Raw genomic sequence first — 23630 nt, 5'->3', positions numbered from 1 at the left:
TCAAGGTTCAATAACAAAAAATGTTTGAGACAATAATTATGCATAAATGGAAAGTTGACATCACGTCTGATTGTTTTTGCAGTATTATTATCGCAATAACATTTTCGACCAGTTTGAGATCATATAGTAAGTGATGCATAGTAGGTGTATAATTTCCTTTTATTTTGAAGAGTTAAAACACTTCTCCGTGAAAGTTTTTGAAAATACACGTGTTAGAGACACATGTTGTGCGTCTCTCTCTGTGTGTGGACATTTGGGTATTGAAGTTTATCTACCCAGGAAAGTTAGATTTCTTTAACCTCTTCCTTCATATTGTACGTATAATGTACTGATAACTGGTTTCGAAATAACCGTTTTTTTATGAAGTAGTAAAGCGTTACCAAAATTACTTATCCATTTGGACTTTCTGATTATGTCGCGGAATATGACGCTAGACTTGGACAAATTGCTTTTTCTCGTAATATCGATCGAGTAAAGGTTTAGAAAGACACGAACACTCTGTCTTACTTATTTTTACTGATGTAATGACGAAGTGACATCATAACGAATACTGTCCTTGAGAGTTGACCTATTAAAAAGCATATAGTCATCAATTTCATCATTCTTTTAGAGTTTGTTTCCTTGATATAGATCGGCCTGAACCTACCGTATATGTGCAGAATTACAACACTAGAAATCGGGTTTTGATACCCGTGATGTGCAGGGCACAGAGTTAATTGTGCTGCTTTGTACTTAACTACAAATAAACAAAATGACAGATCTATCCCTATTAGGAGGATCCTCGGCGAGACAGCAGTACGTCTACATAATCACAGTGCCAAAATCCGGGCTTCGATACATCGCAGCGTGAACAGTAGCCCTAGGTGACATTGCTTTGAAACAGCTTAACCCATTTTTGGAAAAAGTGAATAGTTCTTTTCAATACGCTGAAACACTCCCGTTTAAAATACTGATTGTAAATTTCAAAGCAATTTTAGTGAACGGCTTTAAAACGTTAGGTTTGAAATTGATTATGTTCACTGAACATAAAAATTATGAAATACGGCAATGATTCTACTCCCACCACAGATACTGAACTCCGAATTTTAGTGTTATAAGCTATCAACTCCCCGTTGATACTCAGTTAACATATATCGTTCTTGCTCTTAAAATGGTACTGAAACCAAATTTCTTCTGTCATCATTGTCCCCATTCTCCGATAATTACGAAAATAACTTTCAATATTACAATAGTACGACAAATATTACAGATCAAAGGCTGAAGCCACGTTTACTATTTCTTATCGCGCGAGTTATAAATTTATTCATCAGGCTGGTAACGCTATAAACCTGGAAATATAACTTGTATTAGATTCATTTTCCATAATATTTTCTGTAATAAAGTGTTTGTCACGTCTCTGTTCCTTAAATATTTCTAACTGTATAGTAAGTGATATGAAACAAAATAATGAAAATACATTTGAAGGTATTTTCAGAAACAACCCAATTTTTTTAATGACAACGACAACGTCCATGACAGTTCATCATCCACAGAATATGCGGTTATTTGGTCGTAGATTATAAATTACAGACATAATAGAGACGAAATTTTCAAAGTAAATTTAGTCTGTTTCTTTCTCTGTTGTTAGCACATAAACAAGGACAAAAATAAATAATATAATTTTCCATTGAAAGCCAATTAGTTATATTTTACTATTCTTATTTTCTTGGAAGTTTGCACTCTAGCGTTTCAAATGATGGCCCACTATAAATAGCGAAACTCAAATCGAAGGATTCCAATGGCAAGTCGTTCTCAAAATTCCGAGAAACTTCTTATAAAATTGAACATAGTTATATTGCTTGTTTTGGTACCCAACTTTCATAATAATATATATATATCCTTGAACATTCTCTTTGTTTAAAAGCATATATTATGAGTATAAGCATTCGAAATGTTTACTAAAAGCAGCAAGTACTTAATAAGTCGAGAACAGCGCCTCCTAAAGAGTGAAGATAATTCTTATTTGTTTCTATTAATTCCTAATAAAAAATCTATAAGTTAGATATAATGTTTAAATATATATATACATATACTCTTTGTGACAAAAGCGGTTTGACATTAACGTCACAATCTGTTAATAAAAAAAAGAAATATTTCGTAATTCGCTATTTTGACACAATTAAAATTTTGAGGAAATGAACTTTGTTTAAAAGAAGGAACGTGATGCATGGTTACTTTAATATTAGCCAGCGGTGCCAGTTAAAATCATGTTCGTAAAAGACGGATAAATTTACATAACTACATAACATAATCCACTGAAAATCTCACCGTGAGCGCAGCAGGTGTGCAGGCTCGCAACGCTGTGAACCGGCCACAGCATTTGTTTGATTTTGAATTCTGTGCAAAGCTACTCGAGAGCTATCTGCGCTCGCCGTTCCTAATTTAGCATTGTAAGACTAGAGGGAAGGCCACTAGACATCACCACCCACCGCCAACTCTTGGACTACCTGGCCATGCCGGGCATCTGGGCACTGCACAGATATCCCATTGTGTTGCAGTGTACATAATTCTAAGTAAATAAATAAACAAACAAACTCTTTGAAAAGTGTATTATTTCCCCTTATACGGTTGAATGTTCGGGTATTAATTAGGTAACTAGAAAATATATGAGTCAGACTGGCAAAATTAAACTATCAATGTTTTGTCTATAGGTTTTTCATCTAAGGAAAACTTCCATTCAATCATGAGAGAAATATTTACCAGTTTTATTATCATAATTTAAATGACACAACAGAGAAATAAAGCAAAACTAATTTTATTTGTATTAAAAAGAATCCTTATTATATTATTTATTAACAGGACAAATTAAGGTCATAAAATAGAAAGATTGAAAAATGAAGTGATAAAAATCTCTCATAGTATTGAAGCATTTATAGCGTTTAAAGAAAAGATCATGCTGGAAACTACATAAAGACATTTTAACCTGAACGGTAGATATTGTCAACAGAATTAACTCCCACAATTGTGTTTCCAGTGGCATCACACTGCTTCAGTTTTCCATTTATTAGTGACCATTGGCCAGAACAAGGTTTAGTGCAACGGTAAATCTGGTCGTTAGAATTAACTCCGAAAACTTCGGAAATGCCCGACCCGGTTATATGCTTTAGGCTACCTGAAATCTGTTGCCAGGAACCGCTTCCATCTACTGGACGACGATAAATTGCGTTGGCGCTGTTGACCCCATAAACCATAGATTGACCACCATCTATCTGCTTCAGACGTCCATTCACTTGTGTCCACGCTCCATTACAAGGCTTTGGACATTTGTAGATTTGGTCATTCGAGTTAACACCCCAGATGTAGCCGTAACCTGAAGCGCTGACATGTTTCAGTTTACCTGAGACACGAACCCAAGTTCCGCTGCCATCCACAGGCCGTTTGTAAATATCATCGTTACGATTCACTCCCCAAACCTCGTGGTCATCAGCGTCGACCTGTTTCAGTGAACCGGATATTTGGGTCCACTGGCCGTCATAGCAAGGTTGTCTACATAAATAGATTTGCTGGTTACTGTTCACTCCCCAAAGGAAGTGGGGTGTCGCTGTAATGTGCATAAGTTTACCAGGGATTTGGTGCCATTGTACACCCAGACACACAGCTGACAAACTCAACAGCAGGAAGGTAATTCTCTGTGTCATTCTGGAGTTAGTCGGTTCACGTCTGTTATGCCGAGCGAATCTGGTCTTTTTATATTACCAGTCACGACGTATTATCAACAAACAAGTGACGTCTGTTTTTCACCCAGCAAGTCTGGTTCCTGAACACGAGGCGTTTAATGGGTATAAATATAAGTTATCAGTAACCTGTGTCTCTAAAATGGCATGAGATAGAAAACAAGACCTTTAATCTATATATTTCAACACGGTGAAGGTCACTACCACATGTTCTCTCTAACGAGACATAATAAACAAACGATTGGTGACTATTTTTCTTCAGATGAAATTTTCTAATAAATATGTTGTTTTGAAATTCGCGCAAAGCTACACGAGGGCCATCTGCTCCAGCCGTCCCTAATTTAGCAGTCTAAGACTAGGTAGGAGGCAGCTAGTCATCACCACCCACCACCAACTATTGTGCTACTCTTTTACCAACCAATAGTGGGATTGACCGTCGTATTATTACTCCCCCACGGTTGAAAAGCCGATTAAGTTTGGTGCGACCGGGATTCGAACCCGCGACCCTCAGATTACAAGTCGAACACCTTATCTCTCATGACCATGCCGGGCCAAAGAACATACAATGTGATATACAAGTGGGGGTAGAACATTATACATTGGTTAATCTTCATTTACTCTATCATGGTTTTCTTTGTGTTGATTTCGTGGTCATCTTTACATACATTCATTGTTGAAAAACACGTGTCATTATTTTATTGTTAATTAATATAAGTTTTTCACCGGTTGTTCAAACAAATGAAACTCGACTTTAGTAAATAATGTGGATCTGTGAAACCTGTTACTTGAAAACGTTTATCATATTTCATCATATTGCTAATTTTAAGATAAAGAATACAAAGAAAGATTTTCTTCATGCACGTGTGGTTGAAATTGTATAGCATATAACTCAGGGATAAAAGTAACACACGCCCGTCGAGTTGCTGTTTTGAGCTCTGAAAACTCAGGCGAAACGTTTCAACTTGTTGACCAGTTGTCGATGAATCTGAGCATTTAACATCATTTTAATGGATGTAGAGTAAAAGATTTATGTTAAAATTCACTTTACATGTTGTAACGTTCAAATGCATCAACTGATTTCTCGTTCCATTTTAACAGATTATTTCTGGCTTCGTACATCAATATATCAGTGCATTAGCTCAAAGTACTTACGAAAGAGCACCATCTGATGAATGTTTAAGTATTGATTTTAAAAAAACTGAAATATTTCTCAATAAAACTCGCATTTCAAATTACATTGTTGATGACATTCTACGAAAAGTAATTATGGAACAATTCGTGTATTCAGAAAACTTTGAGAGAAAATCCATCAAGAAACAAAGAAACTTATACCTGCTGTTAATGAGTTTTATGTCAATTAATATACTATACACTGTAGTATTTCAAGATAAAACTGAATTTACTTTTGAGCCATTCAATACGTTGACAGAATAACAGAATATTAGTTCAGGATATCTATAACAAACTGGTAACTACCAAACGGTACAACGAAATGTTATCGGATTGTAGCCAATATTAATCTGTTTACTGGATATTTTACTTTTACTCACCAAAAATGGCAGAATGTTTTATCTCCAGACATACAACGCTAGAAACTGGGTTTCAACACTCGTCGTAGGCAGATCATAGATGGCCCATTATGTAGCTTTTTGCCTGAGTATAAACAAATGAAATGAAACGAACTAGTATTAAATTTCCAATAAAATTCGGTTTTGGAAATGAATGAAACAAAGAGACCGGATACAAAGTAATATATGGAATAAACTAAAAACAAGGAAAACGTCATTACGTGAAGCATTTATTTAGACATTTCGGAATCTTCAGAATTCTATATTCCACGGGTACCAAAGTACACCTTAGTAAATACATTAGAGTGTTACAAAATCTATAATAAACGACAGTCATTTTGCAAGTCAGACATTCAATCCTCAAAATTCACTTTGATTTCTGTCATTTGTGGGATATCAAGGGAGAGAACGCCTTGAGACTTCTTGTTGAAATGTTTCTTTGTTAACATTAGTAAGTTCATCACAAACTAGTTTTATTTGGAATATTCGTGTTTATTACGGAATGAAATATCTTTATTAAAACAAATTTAACATAGGCACAGAGTGTGTACTTGATATAACAGAATGATTGGTTTGGTTTTTGGAATTTCGCACAAAGCTACTCGAGGGCTATCTGTGCTGGCCGTCCCTAATTTAGCAGTGTAAGACTAGAGGGAAGGCAGCTAGTCATCACCACCCACCGCCAACTCTTGGGCTACTCTTTTACCAACGAATAGTGGGATTGACCGTCACTTTATAACGCCCCTACGGATGGGAGGGAGAGCATGTTTGGCGCGACTCGGGCGCAAACCCGCGACCCTCAGATTACGAAGCGCATGCCTTAACGCGCTAGGCCATGCCAGGCCCCAACAGTATGATAAATTGTTTCTTTTCTCACGCAGGAAACGTCCAAGGAATCTATTAGCGCCACCATGCGACTTACTTCTTCATTAAAACGTGACCTCGAGATATTATTTTTATTACCTTTGAAGGACGCTTTTGTTGACATCATTTCTTCAATTATATGGAGGTTAAATTTAGAAAATCGAAGGTCTCAATATTTGTTGCACCCCCCGACGTGAACTTGTAAACCCGTTCCACTCAGCATTTTAATATAGTTACTTGTTTCTTTCGTTTTAGTCTGTGTTGTACTTGTCTTCTTTCTTGACGTCCAACGATTTCCAACTGGTAGAGCTGTGAGTGTTTTATTTTACATTTCTAAAGTGAGGGGTTGGATTACCTGGAAAGCGACGGCATTATACAACTATTAATTATGGTTTGCTACACTTTTCGTCCAGGTTATTTTAACTCTAACGTGGCAAAATTCTTTACGAAATTTGTATTTAGTTTACCAAAATATATAAATTCTTTAGACTGTGGAAGTTAATGTCGAACTCAAAATTTACCTAGTTTGTGAAAAATGTTTTCGAAACGACATCACCGTGTTTTTTTACCTTCCTTCTTTGTTGAATAATTTGAATCATCATTTTATTGTTAATTAATATAAGTTTCCTTCACATATTTTTCAGAAAAATTAAACTCGTTTTTACTGAGTAATGTGGATCTGTAAAATCTGTTACTTAAACAAGTTTATCATATTTCACTCATTTCCGATTTACACTGAAATCATATTGCTGATTTTAAGAAAGAAATTATTAAATAAAGGCAAATTCGTTCATTCACATGTACTGGCAGTTGTAATGTAGAAAGAAACCCGCGCACATTGTATTCTGAAAAGTAAATCAAAATGTTTAAAAATATTGATCCATTCTTGGTGAATCCCAGTAGTCAACATGATATTATTAAATTTAAAGTAAAACAAAAACGTTATAGTCATTTTAGAAGTTGTACCGATCAAATATCTGAACTGGTTTGTACGTTCATTTCAACATTTTTATTTCTCGATAAGTACATTAACACATTTTTCATTAAAACATTAGTTAATCGTAGGTGGGCCCTACCATGCATTGCTAGTGTACTTAATTTACCATTAGGTGATCTCTAGGATGCATTGCTCGGTGTAGTTCATTCACCATTATGTGGTCCCTGACATGGATTGCTAGATACAGTTAGTTAAGCAAGAGGTGGTCCTTATTAATTTAAAGTATAACATTAAATTTTAATATTGAAAGAAGTGTAGGATGATTTATGCATGACTATATTATCATTATGTCCTTCTTTGCACTATTTTTGGCACTACATTGGCTACATCATGTTTAATTTACAAAATATGTTTTATTACTTGGTCGACATTTTCCCGTGCCTTAAAGTATGAGAAAATTTAACATAACGTGTATTCACGCCACTAGTAAAGCGTGGACGGAGGGGTAAAACCACGCAGCTTGGAGCCGAGGTAATACAGATATTAAAGTTATACAATGTCACGGAATTATCTCTTCTACGTAAGTCTGCCAATGTCATTTAAGCTTAAAGAGATGCATCTCTGTCAATTGTGCTGAATCTGCGTTAACAAGAGCAAATGCCTTGAAAAGGCCCAATGATAAAATGAGTCTATTCCAGGAAACAATAAACAAGCGATTTTTCCACAGAATCGTCCAGAAGCTAAAAGACGTACGTGTTCTTCTACTTGCTATTTACACACTGTAAACTGTGTGGTCCTTCGGTTGGTTAACGGTCACTTAACAGATTTAGAAGTCTAAAATCTATGTCTCTATTCCACGAGTTATTTTTCTGCAACAGACAACTTTATAATTTTAACGGGATGTTTTGAAGTTATTCGTTCTTGATTAACTTATTTATTCTCAAATATTTTTAGTTTTTACGAGAAAACTGTTATTGGCTGGTTAAATACATTTGCTTTCATTTTAATTTCAACTGTTCTATCAAATATTTGTCAAAAATCAATCTGTAATGGTTTAATTCTTATTATACTATCACTCGTGGTGTTGACTAACTGCTATATACTGATTGATCACTGTGTTCACTTTGAACCAAGATTATTAACACTTCTGATGCAATACGCAGAAATGGTGATATTCACCATTTATGGAGATAATCTTCAATATGGGGATTTTTTTTTTTGCTTTGACACAGTTATAATGCCAAGTTTTAGAAAACAAATAATTCATTCTATCGTGCATGTGTTTAAAATGATCTGAACGATTGTTGTGACACTTTTAATTCAGAATATTTGATTTGAATTCAATGTTCAATAACAAAAAATGTTTGAGATAATAATTATGCATAAATGGAAAGTTGACATCACGTCTGATTGTTTTTGCAGTATTATTATCGCAATAACATTTTCGACCAGTTTGAGATCATATAGTAAGTGATGCATAGTAGGTGTATAATTTCCTTTTATTTTGAAGAGTTAAAACACTTCTCCGTGAAAGTTTTTGAAAATACACGTGTTAGAGACACATGTTGTGCGTCTCTCTCTGTGTGTGGACATTTGGGTATTGAAATTTATCTACCCAGGAAAGTTAGATTTCATTAACCTCTTCATCCGTATTGTACGTATAATGTACTGATAACTGGTTTCGAAATAACCGTTTTTTTATGAAGTAGTAAAGCGTTACCAAAATTACTTATCCATTTGGACTTTCTGATGATGTCGCGGAATATGACGCTAGACTTGGACAAATTGCTTTTTCTCGTAATATCGATCGAGTAAAGGTTTAGAAAGACACGAACACTCTGTCTTACTTATTTTTACTGATGTAATGACGAAGTGACATCATAACGAATACTGTCCTTGAGAGTTGACCTATTAAAAAGCATATAGTCATCAATTTCATCATTCTTTTAGAGTTTGTTTCCTTGATATAGATCGGCCTGAACCTACCGTATATGTGCAGAATTACAACACTAGAAATCGGGTTTTGATACCCGTGATGTGTAGGGCACAGAGTTAATTGTGCTGCTTTGTACTTAACTACAAATAAACAAAATGACAGATCTATCCCTACTAGGAGGATCCTCGGCGAGACAGCAGTACGTCTACATAATCACAGTGCCAAAATCCGGGCTTCGATACATCGCAGCGTGAACAGTAGCCCTAGGTGACATTGCTTTGAAACAGCTTAACCCATTTTTGGAAAACGTGAATAGTTCTTTTTCAATACGCTGAAACACTCCCGTTTAAAATACTGATTTTAAATTTCAAAGCAATTTTAGTGAACGGCTATAAAACGTTAGGTTTGAAATTGATTATGTTCACTGAACATAAAATTATGAATACGGCAATGATTCTACTCCCACCACAGATACTGAACTCCGAATTTTAGTGTTATAAGCTATCAACTCCCCGTTGATACTCAGTTAACATATATCGTTCTTGCTCTTAAAATGGTACTGAAACCAAATTTCTTCTGTCATCATTGTTCCCATTCTCCGATAATTACGAAAATAACTTTCAATATTATAATAGTACGACAAATATTACAGATCAAAGGCTGAAGCCACGTTTACTATTTCTTATCGCGCGAGTTATAAATTTATTCATCAGGCTGGTAACGCTATAAACCTGGAAATATAACTTGTATTAGATTCATTTTCCATAATATTTTCTGTAATAAAGTGTTTGTCACGTCTCTGTTCCTTAAATATTTCTAACTGTATAGTAAGTGATATGAAACAAAATAATGAAAATACATTTGAAGGTATTTTCAGAAACAACCCAATTTTTTTAATGACAACGACAACGTCCATGACAGTTCATCATCCACAGAATATGCGGTTATTTGGTCGTAGATTATAAATTACAGACATAATAGAGACGAAGTTTTCAAAGTAAATTTAGTCTGTTTCTTTCTCTGTTGTTAGCACATAAACAAGGACAAAAATAAATAATATAATTTTCCATTGAAAGCCAATTAGTTATATTTTACTATTCTTATTTTCTTGAAAGTTTGCACTCTAGCGTTTCAAATGATGGCCCACTATAAATAGCGAAACTCAAATCGAAGGATTCCAATGGCAAGTCGTTCTCAAAATTCCGAGAAACTTCTTATAAAATTGAACATAGTTATATTGCTTGTTTTGGTACCCAACTTTCATAATAATATATATATATCCTTGAACATTCTCTTTGTTTAAAAGCATATATTATGAGTATAAGCATTCGAAATGTTTACTGAAAGCAGCAAGTACTTAATAAGTCGAGAAAAGCGCCTCCTAAAGAGTGAAGATAATTCTTATTTGTTTCTATTAATTCCTAATAAAAAATCTATACGTTAGATATAATGTTTAAATATATATATACATATACTCTTTGTGACAAAAGCGGTTTGACATTAACGTCACAATCTGTTAATAAAAAAAAGAAATATTTCGTAATTTGCTATTTTGACACAATTAAAATTTTGAGGAAATGAACTTTGTTTAAAAGAAGGAACATGATGCATGGTTACTTTAATATTAGCCAGCGGTGCCAGTTTAAATCATGTTCGTAAAAGACGGATAAATTTACATAACTACATAACATAATCCACTGAAAATCTCACCGTGAGCGCAGCAGGTGTGCAGGCTCGCAACGCTGTGAACCGGCCACAGCATTTGTTTGATTTTGAATTCTGTGCAAAGCTACTCGAGAGCTATCTGCGCTCGCCGTTCCTAATTTAGCATTGTAAGACTAGAGGGAAGGCCACTAGACATCACCACCCACCGCCAACTCTTGGACTACCTGGCCATGCCGGGTATCTGGGCACTGCACAGATATCCCATTGTGTTGCAGTGTACATAATTCTAAGTAAATAAATAAACAAACAAACAAACTCTTTGAAAAGTGTATTATTTCCCCTTATACGGTTGAATGTTCGGGTATTAATTAGGTAACTAGAAAATATATGAGTCAGACTGGCAAAATTAAACTATCAATGTTTTGTCTATAGGTTTTCCATCTAAGGAAAACTTCCATTCAATCATGAGAGAAATATTTACCAGTTTTATTATCATAATTTAAATGACACAACAGAGAAATAAAGCAAAACTAATTTTATTTGTATTAAAAAGAATCAGTTTTTTAGACACAAATTGTTTGAAAATCATCTTAAATATTTGTGGAGATAAAATATATAGAAATAGTAATTAAGATATTCTACATACGAACATAAACTACTTACCACAAAATATGTTTTCAAATTATAACTAATTAATAAACTATAATAAATTTTCAAAATTAGACATTATTATCGATTGGTTTAGTCACATGATGCACATCCTTATTATATTATTTATTAACAGGACAAATTAAGGTCATAAAATAGAAACATTGAAAAATAAAGTGATAAAAATCTCTCATAGTATTGAAGCATTTATAGCGTTTAAAGAAAAGATCATGCTGGAAACTACATAAAGACATTTTAACCTGAACGGTAGATATTGTCAACAGAATTAACTCCCACAATTGTGTTTCCAGTGGCATCACACTGCTTCAGTCGTCCATCTATCAGTGACCATTGGCCAGAACAAGGTTTAGTGCAACGGTAAATCTGGTCGTTAGAATTAACTCCGAAAACTTCGGAAAGGCCCGACCCGGTTATATGCTTTAGGCTACCTGAAATCTGTTGCCAGGAACCGCTTCCATCTACTGGACGACGATAAATTGCGTTGGCGCTGTTGACCCCATAAACCATAGATTGACCACCATCTATCTGCTTCAGACGTCCATTCACTTGTGTCCACGCTCCATTACAAGGCTTTGGACATTTGTAGATTTGGTCATTCGAGTTAACACCCCAGATGTAGCCGTAACCTGAAGCGCTGACATGTTTCAGTTTACCTGAGACACGAACCCAACTTCCGCTGCCATCCACAGGCCGTTTGTAAATATCATCGTTACGATTCACTCCCCAAACCTCGTGGTCATCAGCGTCGACCTGTTTCAGTGAACCGGATATTTGGGTCCACTGGCCGTCATAGCAAGGTTGTCTACATAAATAGATTTGCTGGTTACTGTTCACTCCCCAAAGGAAGTGGGGTGTTGCTGTAATGTGCATAAGTTTACCAGGGATTTGGTGCCATTGTACACCCAGACACACAACTGACAAACTCAACAGCAGGAAGGTAATTCTCTGTGTCATTCTGGAGGTAGTCGGTTCACGTCTGTTATGTCGAGCGAATCTGGTCTTTTTATATTACCAGTCACGACGTATTATCAACAAGCATGTAATATCCGCTGTTTCTCAATATTGTTTGGAGAAACAATCTAGCCTCTCTATAACACCCAAAACACTTTACTTGTTTTAACGTTCAAATGCATCAACTGATTTGTACGTCCATTTTGACAGTTTTATTTCTGGATTAGTACATTAGCTTAGAGTACTTATGAAAGAGCACCATCTTTTGAATGTTTCAGAAGTGATTTTAAAAAACTGAAATATTTCTCAATAAAACTCGCATTTCAAATTACATTGTTGATGACATTCTACGAAAATTAATTATGGAACAGTTCCTGTATTCAGAAAACTTTGAGAGAAAATCCATCAAGAAACAAAGAAACACTTATACCTGCTATTAATGAGTTTTATGTCAATTAATATACCATACACTGTGGTATTTCAAGATAAAACTGAATTTACTTTTGAGCCATGGAATATGTTGATAGAATAACAGAATATTAGTTCAGGCTATCTATAACAAACTGGTAACAACTGAACGGTACAACGAAATGTTATCGGATTGTAGCCAATATTAATCTGTTTACTGGATATTTTACTTTTACTCACCGAAAATGGCACAATGTTTTATCTCCAGACATACAACGCTAGAAACTGGGTTTCGATTCTCGTCTTTGGAAGAGCAAGACATAAAAACATTTTTGATCCGACCCTTCACCAAAAAAAGTTTGCCGACCCCTGCTGTAGAAGAATAAAAGTTAATCATATTTCCTTACTAGCTCACGTAATTTTTGTTCCTCGTTTATTTATTTTGTGTTTTCACATCTCATAGTTTGCCATTTTCTTGTGAACTTTACCGAAGGTTATAACGGAAATACCTATTCACATGTTAAAACCATCTAGCAGAGTAAATCTAAACGTACTCCATTATTATAAGTATTACTACTGCGTTATTATAGCATATAACAAGTTATTGTGTACAAAAATTGTATTATGATTATATTTTTATTCAGTAAAGAAAAGTATTTTTGAATAATTTTAATACTTTTTTTACATATATAAATTACTACAACGTAAAATAAAAATGAAACACAGTCTGCTGTGTCGAAAGCGATTTTATTTCTATTACTCAAAATCGAAGTCATTTTTTATTCGAAGGTTCTTTAGAAACTCTTCGTTCTTAGTCTAGTTAGATATCGCTTTACCACTTATGTGCAACAACATAATTTAAGGAAATCCTTTCCATTATCAGGCTAAAGAGGAAAACTGCTTCCCTTGATAAAGTTTATATTCATGGAACCGTGAAAGGCCAATAACTTCTCATCCCAGGAAGTTAACTGGGAGTCTTTTTGTTCCATCAATGTTAACGTATGTTTGTTTGTTTATATTAAGCACAAAGCTACACAATGACGCAATGGGTTATCTGTGCTCTGCCAACCAAGGGTACTGAAACCCAGTTGCGAGTGATACGAGTCCGCAAAAGTTTGCATTTATGTCACAGTAAGAATATAAAAACGACACCAGCCAACAAAGTTTATAAATACAGTGGTTAAAACTTTCTGTAGCACATTTTGCACAAAATTAATTTTCGAATGCACTTCAAACACATACAAGGTATTAAAACAAGTTCCAGTACATTTCAAGTATACAGATACGGCCGATTTTGTACATAAACATTGGCAAAGAAATTAGCAAAAAAATAGTTGAAAACTGAATACGTAAACTTCATTTGGTTTGTTCCGAATTTCGCGCAAAGCTACTCGAGGGCTATCTGTGCTAGCCGTCCCTAATTTAGCAGTGTAAGACTAGAGGGAAGGCAGCTAGTCATCACCACCCACTGCCAATTCTTGGGTTACTCTTACCAACAAATAATGGGATTGAGCGTAACATAACGCTCCCACGGCTTAAAGGGCGAACATCTTTCATGCGATAGGGATTCGAACCCACTACCTTCGGATTATGATTCTAGTGCCTCAACCACCGGACCTACAGTAATAGATAAGAAAACGCTTGAAAACGTTTTCAAAGCAAAGTAGAACAAACCCTTTATTATGTTTAATTATTTAGATAATTCAAAAAAAGGTACAAATTTGAAACTTCTGACTTTTATCCAGTCAACTTGAAATAAATAACAGTTAACGCCCCAGTTTCTCAGTCAAACTACAGGGTGTTGGGAAAGTCACTGTGCAGTTAGGATCCAGGCCTGCATTGATACCAACGGGGGGGAGGTGGTCACTTTCCACATTGTTTATAATTGTCATCCATATTTACCTCCTGTATTCTATATTGGAACATGTCTGCTAATAAATATATAAGTGCATAGTGACTTTCCGAACATTCTGTATTAGTGTTATAGCTATTGATTCGTTTCTACTGAATTCAGTTGATGGTGAACGAAAATTTTTTTTTTCCTCTGGTTGTGACAACGCCATGTAATTATTATTATGTTCTATATCCTTTAGGAAGAAGTAACTAAATTCGTCCCCCCCCCTCTCCTCCCTTGAATAGAATATCACTCAAGCAACACCAGTTTGCTTATTGTACGAGGGGTAGTTTTCTTATATGGAAATAAAACTTTAATAAAAATAAAAAGGTTAAATACGTTTCTCATATTCCATGTTTAAGGTATTGTAATTTCAGGTTAACAACATGTAACCAGATATTGACCACCTTTGGTTTTTGTAAACGTTTTCAAACTTACGTTGGAAGTAAGCTCGTTCGTTAAATAGTAGTTCGTTCTTCGTTTCTTACTTTAAACGCAAAATAAATCTATAAATAGATGCCAATTTCATTTCACTTTTGTTATTTGGTTAGAGAATAAACTGAAATATAGTTTTGAAATAAAGTCACTTCCAAATAACTCACACTTTTGAGTTACACATGGATGGGTAGAATGTCTCAAAAGATTAGTTACCTAAAGCCATAACATTTATCTTGCTTCTAAATACAATGCGCATAACAATTAAAAGTCATTAAGTATCAAAGAAGGTACTTAAGTAATAAAAAAGTACCTTGAAATGTCCTTTGAGATTGTATGCAAAAATGTTTTTTCTAATTTATTTTAATGCTATTTACAGTCATTAAAAGTTAATTTCCAAATAGATATCGGCAGATGAATATTATTAGGACTGAAAACGTGAACCACAGCAGGAACGTTAAATTTCTCGTACTAACGTCACCTTCCTGAACAGCGAGAAAGGGAAGTAAGCCAACTTTCAATGATAGACTTGCACAATAGAGGACTAATAGATTGGGGTTAGTGTGCTTATAGGCGAAATAAAAAATGTCGTTACATTAACGAGATTTTGGTCTTTTGTAAATTAAAAATCCATTTGAGTGCTGCTAATATATTTATAATTAGATGAATTAAAAAGTAATAATTAAACTATAGGAATATAGAAAAGTTATTTAAAAAGATTATTCGTTAAGATGTACTAATCACGTAATGTTTAAAAGCGCATAGAATGCACTAAAAAGTATTAAATAATAGAACAAACTTTTGTTTTAATGTAGCCTCTGCAGACTTATTCGAGTAAAGTTGTTTACATGATAGTACTAATATTTGAGTACAAGTTATTAGAAATCACAAGAGTAATTTCAAGCTTGGTAGCTTATTTGGAAATTAGACATCTGTAGTCACCGATTGTTAATAATCAGATTTATATATTCTATATTAGTGTTGATAGAATGTAGTTATATCTCAAGAAGATGTTTAGTTTCGTATTGAAGTTTACGCAAAGTTAATTTATCTAATTAGGAAAAAGGTTTTTTCAGACTTTCAGAGATTGTTTTACAGATGTACTTTAATTTGTAAGGTACATCGCGATAAAGGTTATAGGGTACAGTTTCGAAGTTAAAAACACCCAACAATATTAAAAACAGTTCGAAGGAACTAGTAAAACTGGATAATTTAATACAAAAACAAAACGATAAAAATTAATTTAAACAATAAAATTAAAGATAACGCACGAGATAAATATCCTCCTGGCGTCGTATTTCGGCTCCATGGTTTTATCTGCGAATGTAAACGAAATACAAGTATACTAACTAAAGGAATAAGGTTTAAATACAGATAGAAATATTGTCGATTAAAACAAAAGTAAAAATGTTGAAAGACAGACAGACAGACATACTATAAAACGGGAAATAAGTAACAGGAAATTGCTTTTAGTTACATTTTACACATTATTTTAAGTTACGTATCCAAACTTAAATTGCAAAGCGGCTACGATGAAGTCGTAGCCGATAGAAGAGGTGCTAGTATTCTTTGTTCACATAGCTCAAGCCTCAAACTATGCTAACAATAACTTAGTTGAAAGCTACAAAGTATACAATTTGAGCTACGATAATCTTCACAAAGATATAGTAAAGGATGATACAGTTTTGTATGGAAGAAAGTAGTAGTCTGGGGAAACAATTTTACTACATGTGAAATTAAAATTACAAGTGGTGTCACTTAGAATATGATTTCATATAGAAAGAACGTAGTGTCGGTGGCGTACCTGTGCTTGCCAGAATCGATAGTGTTACTCGCCTCAAAGGTAGAGTTCGTATTGAGCGATTTGTTCATGGCTGTATCAGATATCAGACTATCATCAGCGAGGTACTTCGTATATACTGTACGAGGGATAGAAATTTTTATCAATCGTAGCAGCGTGCTGGAAGGATGTGGTTGCTTCAGAAAGACGTTCCAGTTGAAGCAGCTTGTAACAGATAGTAGACCCAGGATTACGAACACGGAGAGTCTATAAATGAAAGAAGTAATGGAGACTTCTAAAAAAAATTTATTTCGAAATTATGCAATTTCACCATGAGAAACAAAGACTCGAGTATTTAGTATTAATAATTATACTCCTACATTGAAAGGAAGGCTTATAAAAAGCTTCTTATTAGGCAGTAGGTTGCCACCTCAGTTGCAATAAACAAACACTTAAAGTAATATAACTAAGTCTTCTGGACCAAACTAATAGTTTTATTAGCTCTAACCTTCCTTCGAAATACTTCACAAGGTTCAGTAACGTAAAATAAATATCTAACACTATTATAACGTGAAAACAAACAACTTTACCCCTTCATTATATTTCTTTCTTCCTCAAAGCACAGATTCAGACACCTCTCAGGAACACTCCTTTTTAAAGTCCTAACTTGAGAAGCGGTGTTACTGTGCATGATTGAGAACTACGGTGCTGGACAATTCAATGTCACATGGCCGAAAGGTATGTTTTACTATCTACTATTTGAGGGGGTGTAAGGCTATAGATACTGTTTTAAATATAAAGTATCAACTTTCTCTTCGTTTATCGTTATTTTGAAAGTTAGAATTAACATGTATGTTATCCATTTATAAATCTTGGATAACATGATACTCTATTACTCGTTTCTCGCATTTATCTAAAAGCTCAGAACTGCATAATAGGTTATATGGACTATGCCCACTGCAAGGATCGAACATCGAATGTTTTGTATTATAAGTTCTCAAGTTTGCACCTGGTCCATCCGGAGCCGATACTCAATAAAATAAAAATTAGCTCTAGCAATTTAACTTCAAGAAAAACAACAGAAACCTCGAGCGGTTTCTATTTGATAAAGTTGTTTGTTTGCTTGTTTTTGAATTTCGCGCAAAGTTACACGAGGGCTATCTGCGCTAGCCGTCCCGGAAGGTAGCTAGTTATCACCACCCACCGCCGACTCTTGGGCTACTCTTTTACCAACGAATAGTGGGATTGACCGTTACATTATAACGCTCCCACGGCTGAAAAGGTGAGCATGTCTGGTGTGACGGGGATTCGAATTCGCGACCCTTGGATTACGAGTCGAGTGCCTTAACCACCTGGCCATGCCAAGCCACCTATCAACAAGTTGGATTAGAACCTGAGTAAGGCGGAAAAATAGTTTTCGATTAAATATTAATTTCTTATTAATTAATTAATTTAAATATTAATACATTCTCTGACATTTTGTTACAGTAAATATTGGTTAAATATATTCTGTTCTGTTTTTCTACCGTCATTATTCCAGAGGTCGCTATTCGAAAGAACGATTGACTGTACTTTTGGTCGCATTTGGTGATGGAAAACTAGAGAAACTATGGGTAATAGGTAAAAGTGAAAATCCGTGTTGTTTCAAAAATTTAAGGAAGAATAAACTTCCTGTGGAATAGAAAGCGAATAATAAAGTGTGGATGACAAGGTTATATTCGAATTTTTGAAATTAAACAAAAGAATGGAACAAGAAAATAGAAATATTCTACTTTTCCTTGATAATGCAAATTGTCACCCAAATGTTCGTTTAGTTTTTCTACCTCCGTGTACATCATCAGTTCTACAACCACTAGATAATGACATTATACAATGCATAAAATTGAAATACAGAAAACTGATGCTTCAGCATATTATTGTAAACTTGGACGACTATAAAAAAGCATCTGAAATGACTATGAAAATTGACGTGTTAGATGCAATTACATTTTTAAGTCATTCAATCAAATGTGTAAAAGACGAATGTGTAACATAGTGCTTTTAAAACTGTGAATTTATTCTTGATAATGGCGGAGATTGTGGAGAAGTTGTTTGTTATGACGATTCTAATGAAATCCAAACTTTGATTGAGAAGATTGATACAGATGATTTTGTGAAAGTTTGACAAGAATGTTGTAACAGAAACTGATGAAAATGATTTAAAATCTATAATAGAATCGCAAGATGATAACAGTGTGAGAGATTCAGAAGATGAACAAAATAGAAAAGATAGTGAGGAAATAGAAATTCCTACTTCATCGCAAGTGTTAAGTTATATTAACGCTATCAAATTGTACGCAAAAATGAAGTGGGAAAATGAACTTCATGAAAAGGCCGTATAATTGACGTTCTCTTTTAACCGCATGAAACAGTTGAAATTGGACACTTTCTTCGAATAAATTTTATTAAGATTTTGTGTATCTATGTATATTTTGAATGTCTATTTTTGTTCTTATTTAAATATATATATAGTATAAACAGTATAGTACTTTATTCACAAACATCTTACTTCCCTTGAGTCAATCAAGTATAACGTTCCGCTCAAAAATTATATATAATTAAGGAAATACATGTTCTCTATGTCTAAGCCGGAAAGTTTACTCGGTCCCGTGCAATTTCGCATTATACAGGTTTTACTGTAATTTTCATCCTTTCAGAAACTTCAGATTTCCTTTGCAAAAGTCTCTACAACGTCCTAAATATATTTCAAATGTTTTTTCCTCCAGGTTGTTCACAAGTAATTTAAGTATAGGTAAATATAAAGGTTGTAAATATATGTTTGTTTTTGTTTGTGTTTTGATTCATTTGTTGTTTTTGAATTTCGCGCAAGACTACTCGAGGGCTATCTGCGCTAGCCGTCCCTAATATTGCAGTGTAAGACTAGAGGGAACGCAGCTAGTCATCACCACCCACCGCCAACTCTTGGGCTACTCTTTTACCAGCGAATAGTGGGATTGACCGTTACATTATAACGCTCCCACGGCTGAAAAGGTGAGCATGTTTGGTGCGACGGAGATGGGAACCCGCGACCCTCAGATTACGAATCGCACGCCTTAAACCAACTGGCTATGCTGAGCCTTTGTAATGGTTCCCCAGGTGAGGCCCGAACTCTTGTTTTTTTACTTTCGCGCAAAGCTACACGAGGGCTTCTGCACTGGCCGTCCCTAATTTAGCAGTGTAAGACTAGAGGGAAGGCAGCTAGTCATCACCACCCACCACCAACTCTTGAGCTACTCTTTTACCAACGAATAATGGGATTGAGCTTGACATTATAACGCTTCCACAGTTGAAAGGGCGAGCATGTTTGGTGTGCGGGGATTTGAACCTGCGACCTGGGTATTTAACAACATCAATACCCAAATACCCACACAGTCAAACTTAAACTTGAACAAAGCAACTGAGCAGTTAAAAGCCGTCAAAGCGGAATGGTAATGTGTTGCCATCTAGTGGTACAAATTACAATAATACACGTATGAGAGCTCAACAATTTATGCTAGCGAGTAAATTATGTGTATTAAAAAAACACTTTGCAAGAAATTATGATTGAAAATCATTCTAGGATGAAGCACTCTCTACTTAATGTCACAGTAGTGTGCTGAGATACAAATATTCAAATAGAAAGAATAGTTTCAAAATGTGTAATTTAATAGTCCATGCGGCATGAATATTTAAAAAATACGACATCATGTTTCTCTATTTACCACAGCCACGATTTTCAAAATAACTCCCCCCATTGAATTAACGACAAATCTGAAGGCTTATAACGCTACAAATTGAGATATGATACCCGTAGTGATCACAGTACAGAGAGCCCATTATGTAGTTTTGTACTTAGGAACAAAGAAATTCTCAGAAATGGAATTCTTTAACTTACTGACAATCAAAATTATTCTTTAAACTAGTGTTTAAAGAAAAAACATTTTTAGACTATTAAGGCAGGTTAGTAAAATCAGGATACTGGACTTACGGTTTGTAACTATGGGATCTTTTTCTTCTGTGTGGAACACAGCAGATAGTCCGATGTGGCTTTGCTCTAAGAAACACACACACGCACACAGAATGTTTACAAAGAGAAAGGAAACTGAAACATTTACGTTTCGAACTGGATATCTGCATTTAGCTATCCATAATTTAGCAGTGTACGAGTAGAGAGAATGCAGGTAGCCATCACCATAAACTCTTCGGCTACTCCTTTGTTTATTTGCTTGTTTGTTTTAAATTTCGTTCAATGCTACACGAGTAATGTAATACTAGAGGGAAGTCAGCTAGTAATCACTACCCACCGCCAACTCTTGGGCTTCTTTTTTACTAAGGAATAGTAGGATTATCTGTAACGTTATAACTCCTCCACGACTGATAGGGCGAGCATATTTGATATGACGCATATTCGAACCCACGACCCTCAGATTACGAGTCAAGCGCTCTAACCACTTAGCCAAGGTGTTAAAACTGGAAATAGAGAACTAATAAGTGTAGTGCTAAAATATTTAGTCTTAAAAGTGGACTTCCCACGAATAAAAGTTTTGAACTTGGAACTGGAAATCCTTAGGGTTTAAAATATTCAAACTTGGAACTGGAAATTCTCAGAGATGAGAGAATCGAATTTGAAATTTGATATTTTTGTGAAACCAGACATCAACAATGGATAAAATAATTAAACTTGGAACTAAATTCAGCATCAACAAGTTCTTCATTTAACCTATTGTGACTGTATAACTTTTACTTCTTCTCTCATTTTCTAGTGGAATTAATTTCGAACAAAGGTTATTCATCTGAAGTGTTAATGAAGACCGATCTCATTATTAATGTTTCTCTCATTAGCAATGTTAACTAAAATGTTTAACATGTCTACTTTTGTTTCCTGGTGAGACAATGTTAAAGTCTATACACGCACAACGCTAAAATCCGTAGTTCGATTCCCAACGTGACTTTGTTGACAAACAATCCTTATTTTTATCTTGTCATACTTCTGTTAATGAGGTCGTTTTTCATTGTCAGCTGAGTAGGACTGACCTAAATCTGAGTATATAGATTCAGGACGAACCTAAATCTCCCGAAGGCCAAAGTTCGAGCTATACTATCGAGTTTACAGCAGAAAATATCGTCAACAGATAAAGTACCCAACTAATGAGACAGTGTATTCTGATCTTGAAATGTAATAAATGTATAATTAATCATCTATACTCATTACCGAGCCACGATATTACCATAAAAAAACACAAGAAGGGAAAGAGATTATTCAGTCAGTTCTAGTTCTGGTTCGTTTAGGTGACAAACTTTGAAGTGTTGTGCTCCTTTTGAGTTTTTTTTTGTATTTTTTGGTTTACGAAACTGTCATAGTTTAATGTATTACCATACAAATCACTTAAAATTAAGTTTGCCTTGCAAATGTGTTATTAAATGAATGGTGATCTCGTTGAAGAAATTGCCTTTGCCTTTATTCGCCATCTCACGTGACAGAGGCATACAATATATTTATATTTATTCAAAAAAGGAGCTGCCGTAGTAAAGAAAGACTTTGAGACCTAACGTCAAAGATGGTTGTTTTAATGGTTAAAACAATATATGTATAACAATGTTTTTAAAAACTAATTAATATAAATATTTTTCATTTAATTGTGTGTAGCCAGCTCTCCCAGTGGCACAACGGTATGTAAATAGCTAGAAATCGTGATGGGCAGACCACGGGTAGCCTATTGGGAATCTTTGTGCTTAATTACTGTAAACCAGTACCGATTTACAACGCTTAAAATCAGGGGTTCTATTCCCCTCGCTTGACTCAGCAGATAGCCCAATATGGCTTTGCTGTAAGAAAACATACATAGTATCAACCCAAAGTGCGTGTGTAAAGTTAATTACCAGACAATTAAGATTTCACTTTTAGTTTTAGAAAAATGTATTTTGGTAGATACTGCACCTCTAAAGGTTACTGACTGAAACGTCTCCCAAAACTTTATTTGCTTGTGTTAGAAGCACCCTCTAGTGAGTACCATCTGTTTCGACCCATCAACATCGCCTGCTACGTCAGTAGAGGTATAGAATCTTCACAAAATTGCTTCTTTTTACATGGGGCGTCGCTTGCTCTAATGAATACACAGAAGAGTCTCCTATATCTTCTTTCTTTTTATTCTTTTTAAAGAATGGCAGAAGAAGCTCTGTAATTATAAATACATAAACTTAAACAGTTTCCGTTCAGTTGTGTGAATTTGCGTGACCAAATTTCGCGATCTTATCGAACTTATGTTACAAAATTGGAATGATAAACTAAACGACTCTGGACATTCTGATTTTTGTTTTAAATTTAAACTCACTGCCTAAATAATTTATTCTTATCCACTGTAAACATATTTAATTTTTTTAATTCGCGAGAGATTGTGAAGGATAGAAAAATTCGGTGGTTTGTCCTTCATTTATTTTAAACATGACGTACCGCAAGTTAATATCAGAAACTCAACAAATTTCCTGTTGTTTTATCACGAGATGGAGCTACAAAAATATGACGGGCCCACAAGATGAATTTTTAAGTACACGTGACCACATATTGGCCACGTATTAGTGAGAATGTGATAGCTTTCAACCATATTTACTATAACAAATGCTGAAGAGGTCTTTCGGAATTGCCAAGAATCATCAGGCCATTTGAGATACGACAAACTGATGGAGATACTGTATCTAATAAGTTATTTGAACAGAAAGCGTTTCATTGTGACCTAAGTTAAGTTGGTGAAGTTTAATCTTTATCAGTATGTTAAGTTTTTGTTTTGGTTGTTA

General features: G+C 34.7%; 2 protein-coding genes, 1 long non-coding RNA gene and 1 pseudogene across 6 annotated transcripts; 1 reads left to right on the top strand and 3 right to left on the bottom strand.

Annotated features, from left to right (window-relative positions):
- Positions 1-2778: 2778 nt before the first annotated feature.
- On the bottom strand, positions 2779-3797 carry LOC143257468 (lectin L6 pseudogene; annotated as a pseudogene). The gene has a single exon (XR_013031871.1). The product of XR_013031871.1 is annotated as a lectin L6 pseudogene (transcript).
- Positions 3798-11203: 7406 nt separating this feature from the next.
- LOC143257465 (lectin L6) lies at positions 11204-12890 on the bottom strand. The gene has a single exon (XM_076516160.1). The coding sequence runs from the start codon at positions 12304-12306 to the stop codon at positions 11587-11589; it is 720 nt and encodes a 239-aa protein (XP_076372275.1). The 5' UTR covers positions 12307-12890; the 3' UTR covers positions 11204-11586.
- A 3237-nt stretch (positions 12891-16127) lies between these two features.
- LOC143257466 (uncharacterized) lies at positions 16128-17563 on the bottom strand. 3 transcript variants are annotated; one of them, XR_013031868.1, is made up of 3 exons: positions 17329-17351; positions 16845-17087; positions 16128-16357 (listed from the first exon to the last, which is right to left on the bottom strand). XR_013031868.1 is itself a non-coding variant. In XM_076516161.1 (3 exons), the coding sequence occupies exons 1-3, from the start codon at positions 17509-17511 to the stop codon at positions 16354-16356; spliced, it is 348 nt and encodes a 115-aa protein (XP_076372276.1). In that variant the 5' UTR covers positions 17512-17563; the 3' UTR covers positions 16128-16353. The 3 variants fall into 3 exon arrangements, 1 of the variants encoding a protein (XP_076372276.1); XR_013031869.1 differs by lacking the exon at positions 17329-17351 and adding an exon at positions 17201-17223; XM_076516161.1 differs by lacking the exon at positions 17329-17351 and adding an exon at positions 17411-17563.
- On the top strand, positions 17418-19631 carry LOC143257467 (uncharacterized). Its single transcript, XR_013031870.1, has 2 exons — positions 17418-17558; positions 18361-19631. It is a non-coding gene; the product is annotated as an uncharacterized LOC143257467 (long non-coding RNA).
- The last annotated feature ends 3999 nt before the right edge of the window (positions 19632-23630 follow it).

The sequence above is a fragment of the Tachypleus tridentatus genome, chromosome 7 (genome assembly GCF_004210375.1).
Source record: "Tachypleus tridentatus isolate NWPU-2018 chromosome 7, ASM421037v1, whole genome shotgun sequence".
Taxonomy (NCBI): domain Eukaryota; kingdom Metazoa; phylum Arthropoda; class Merostomata; order Xiphosura; family Limulidae; genus Tachypleus; species Tachypleus tridentatus.
The sequence above is the reverse complement of the archived record's forward strand: the minus strand, read 5'-3'. Positions and strand labels throughout refer to the sequence as shown.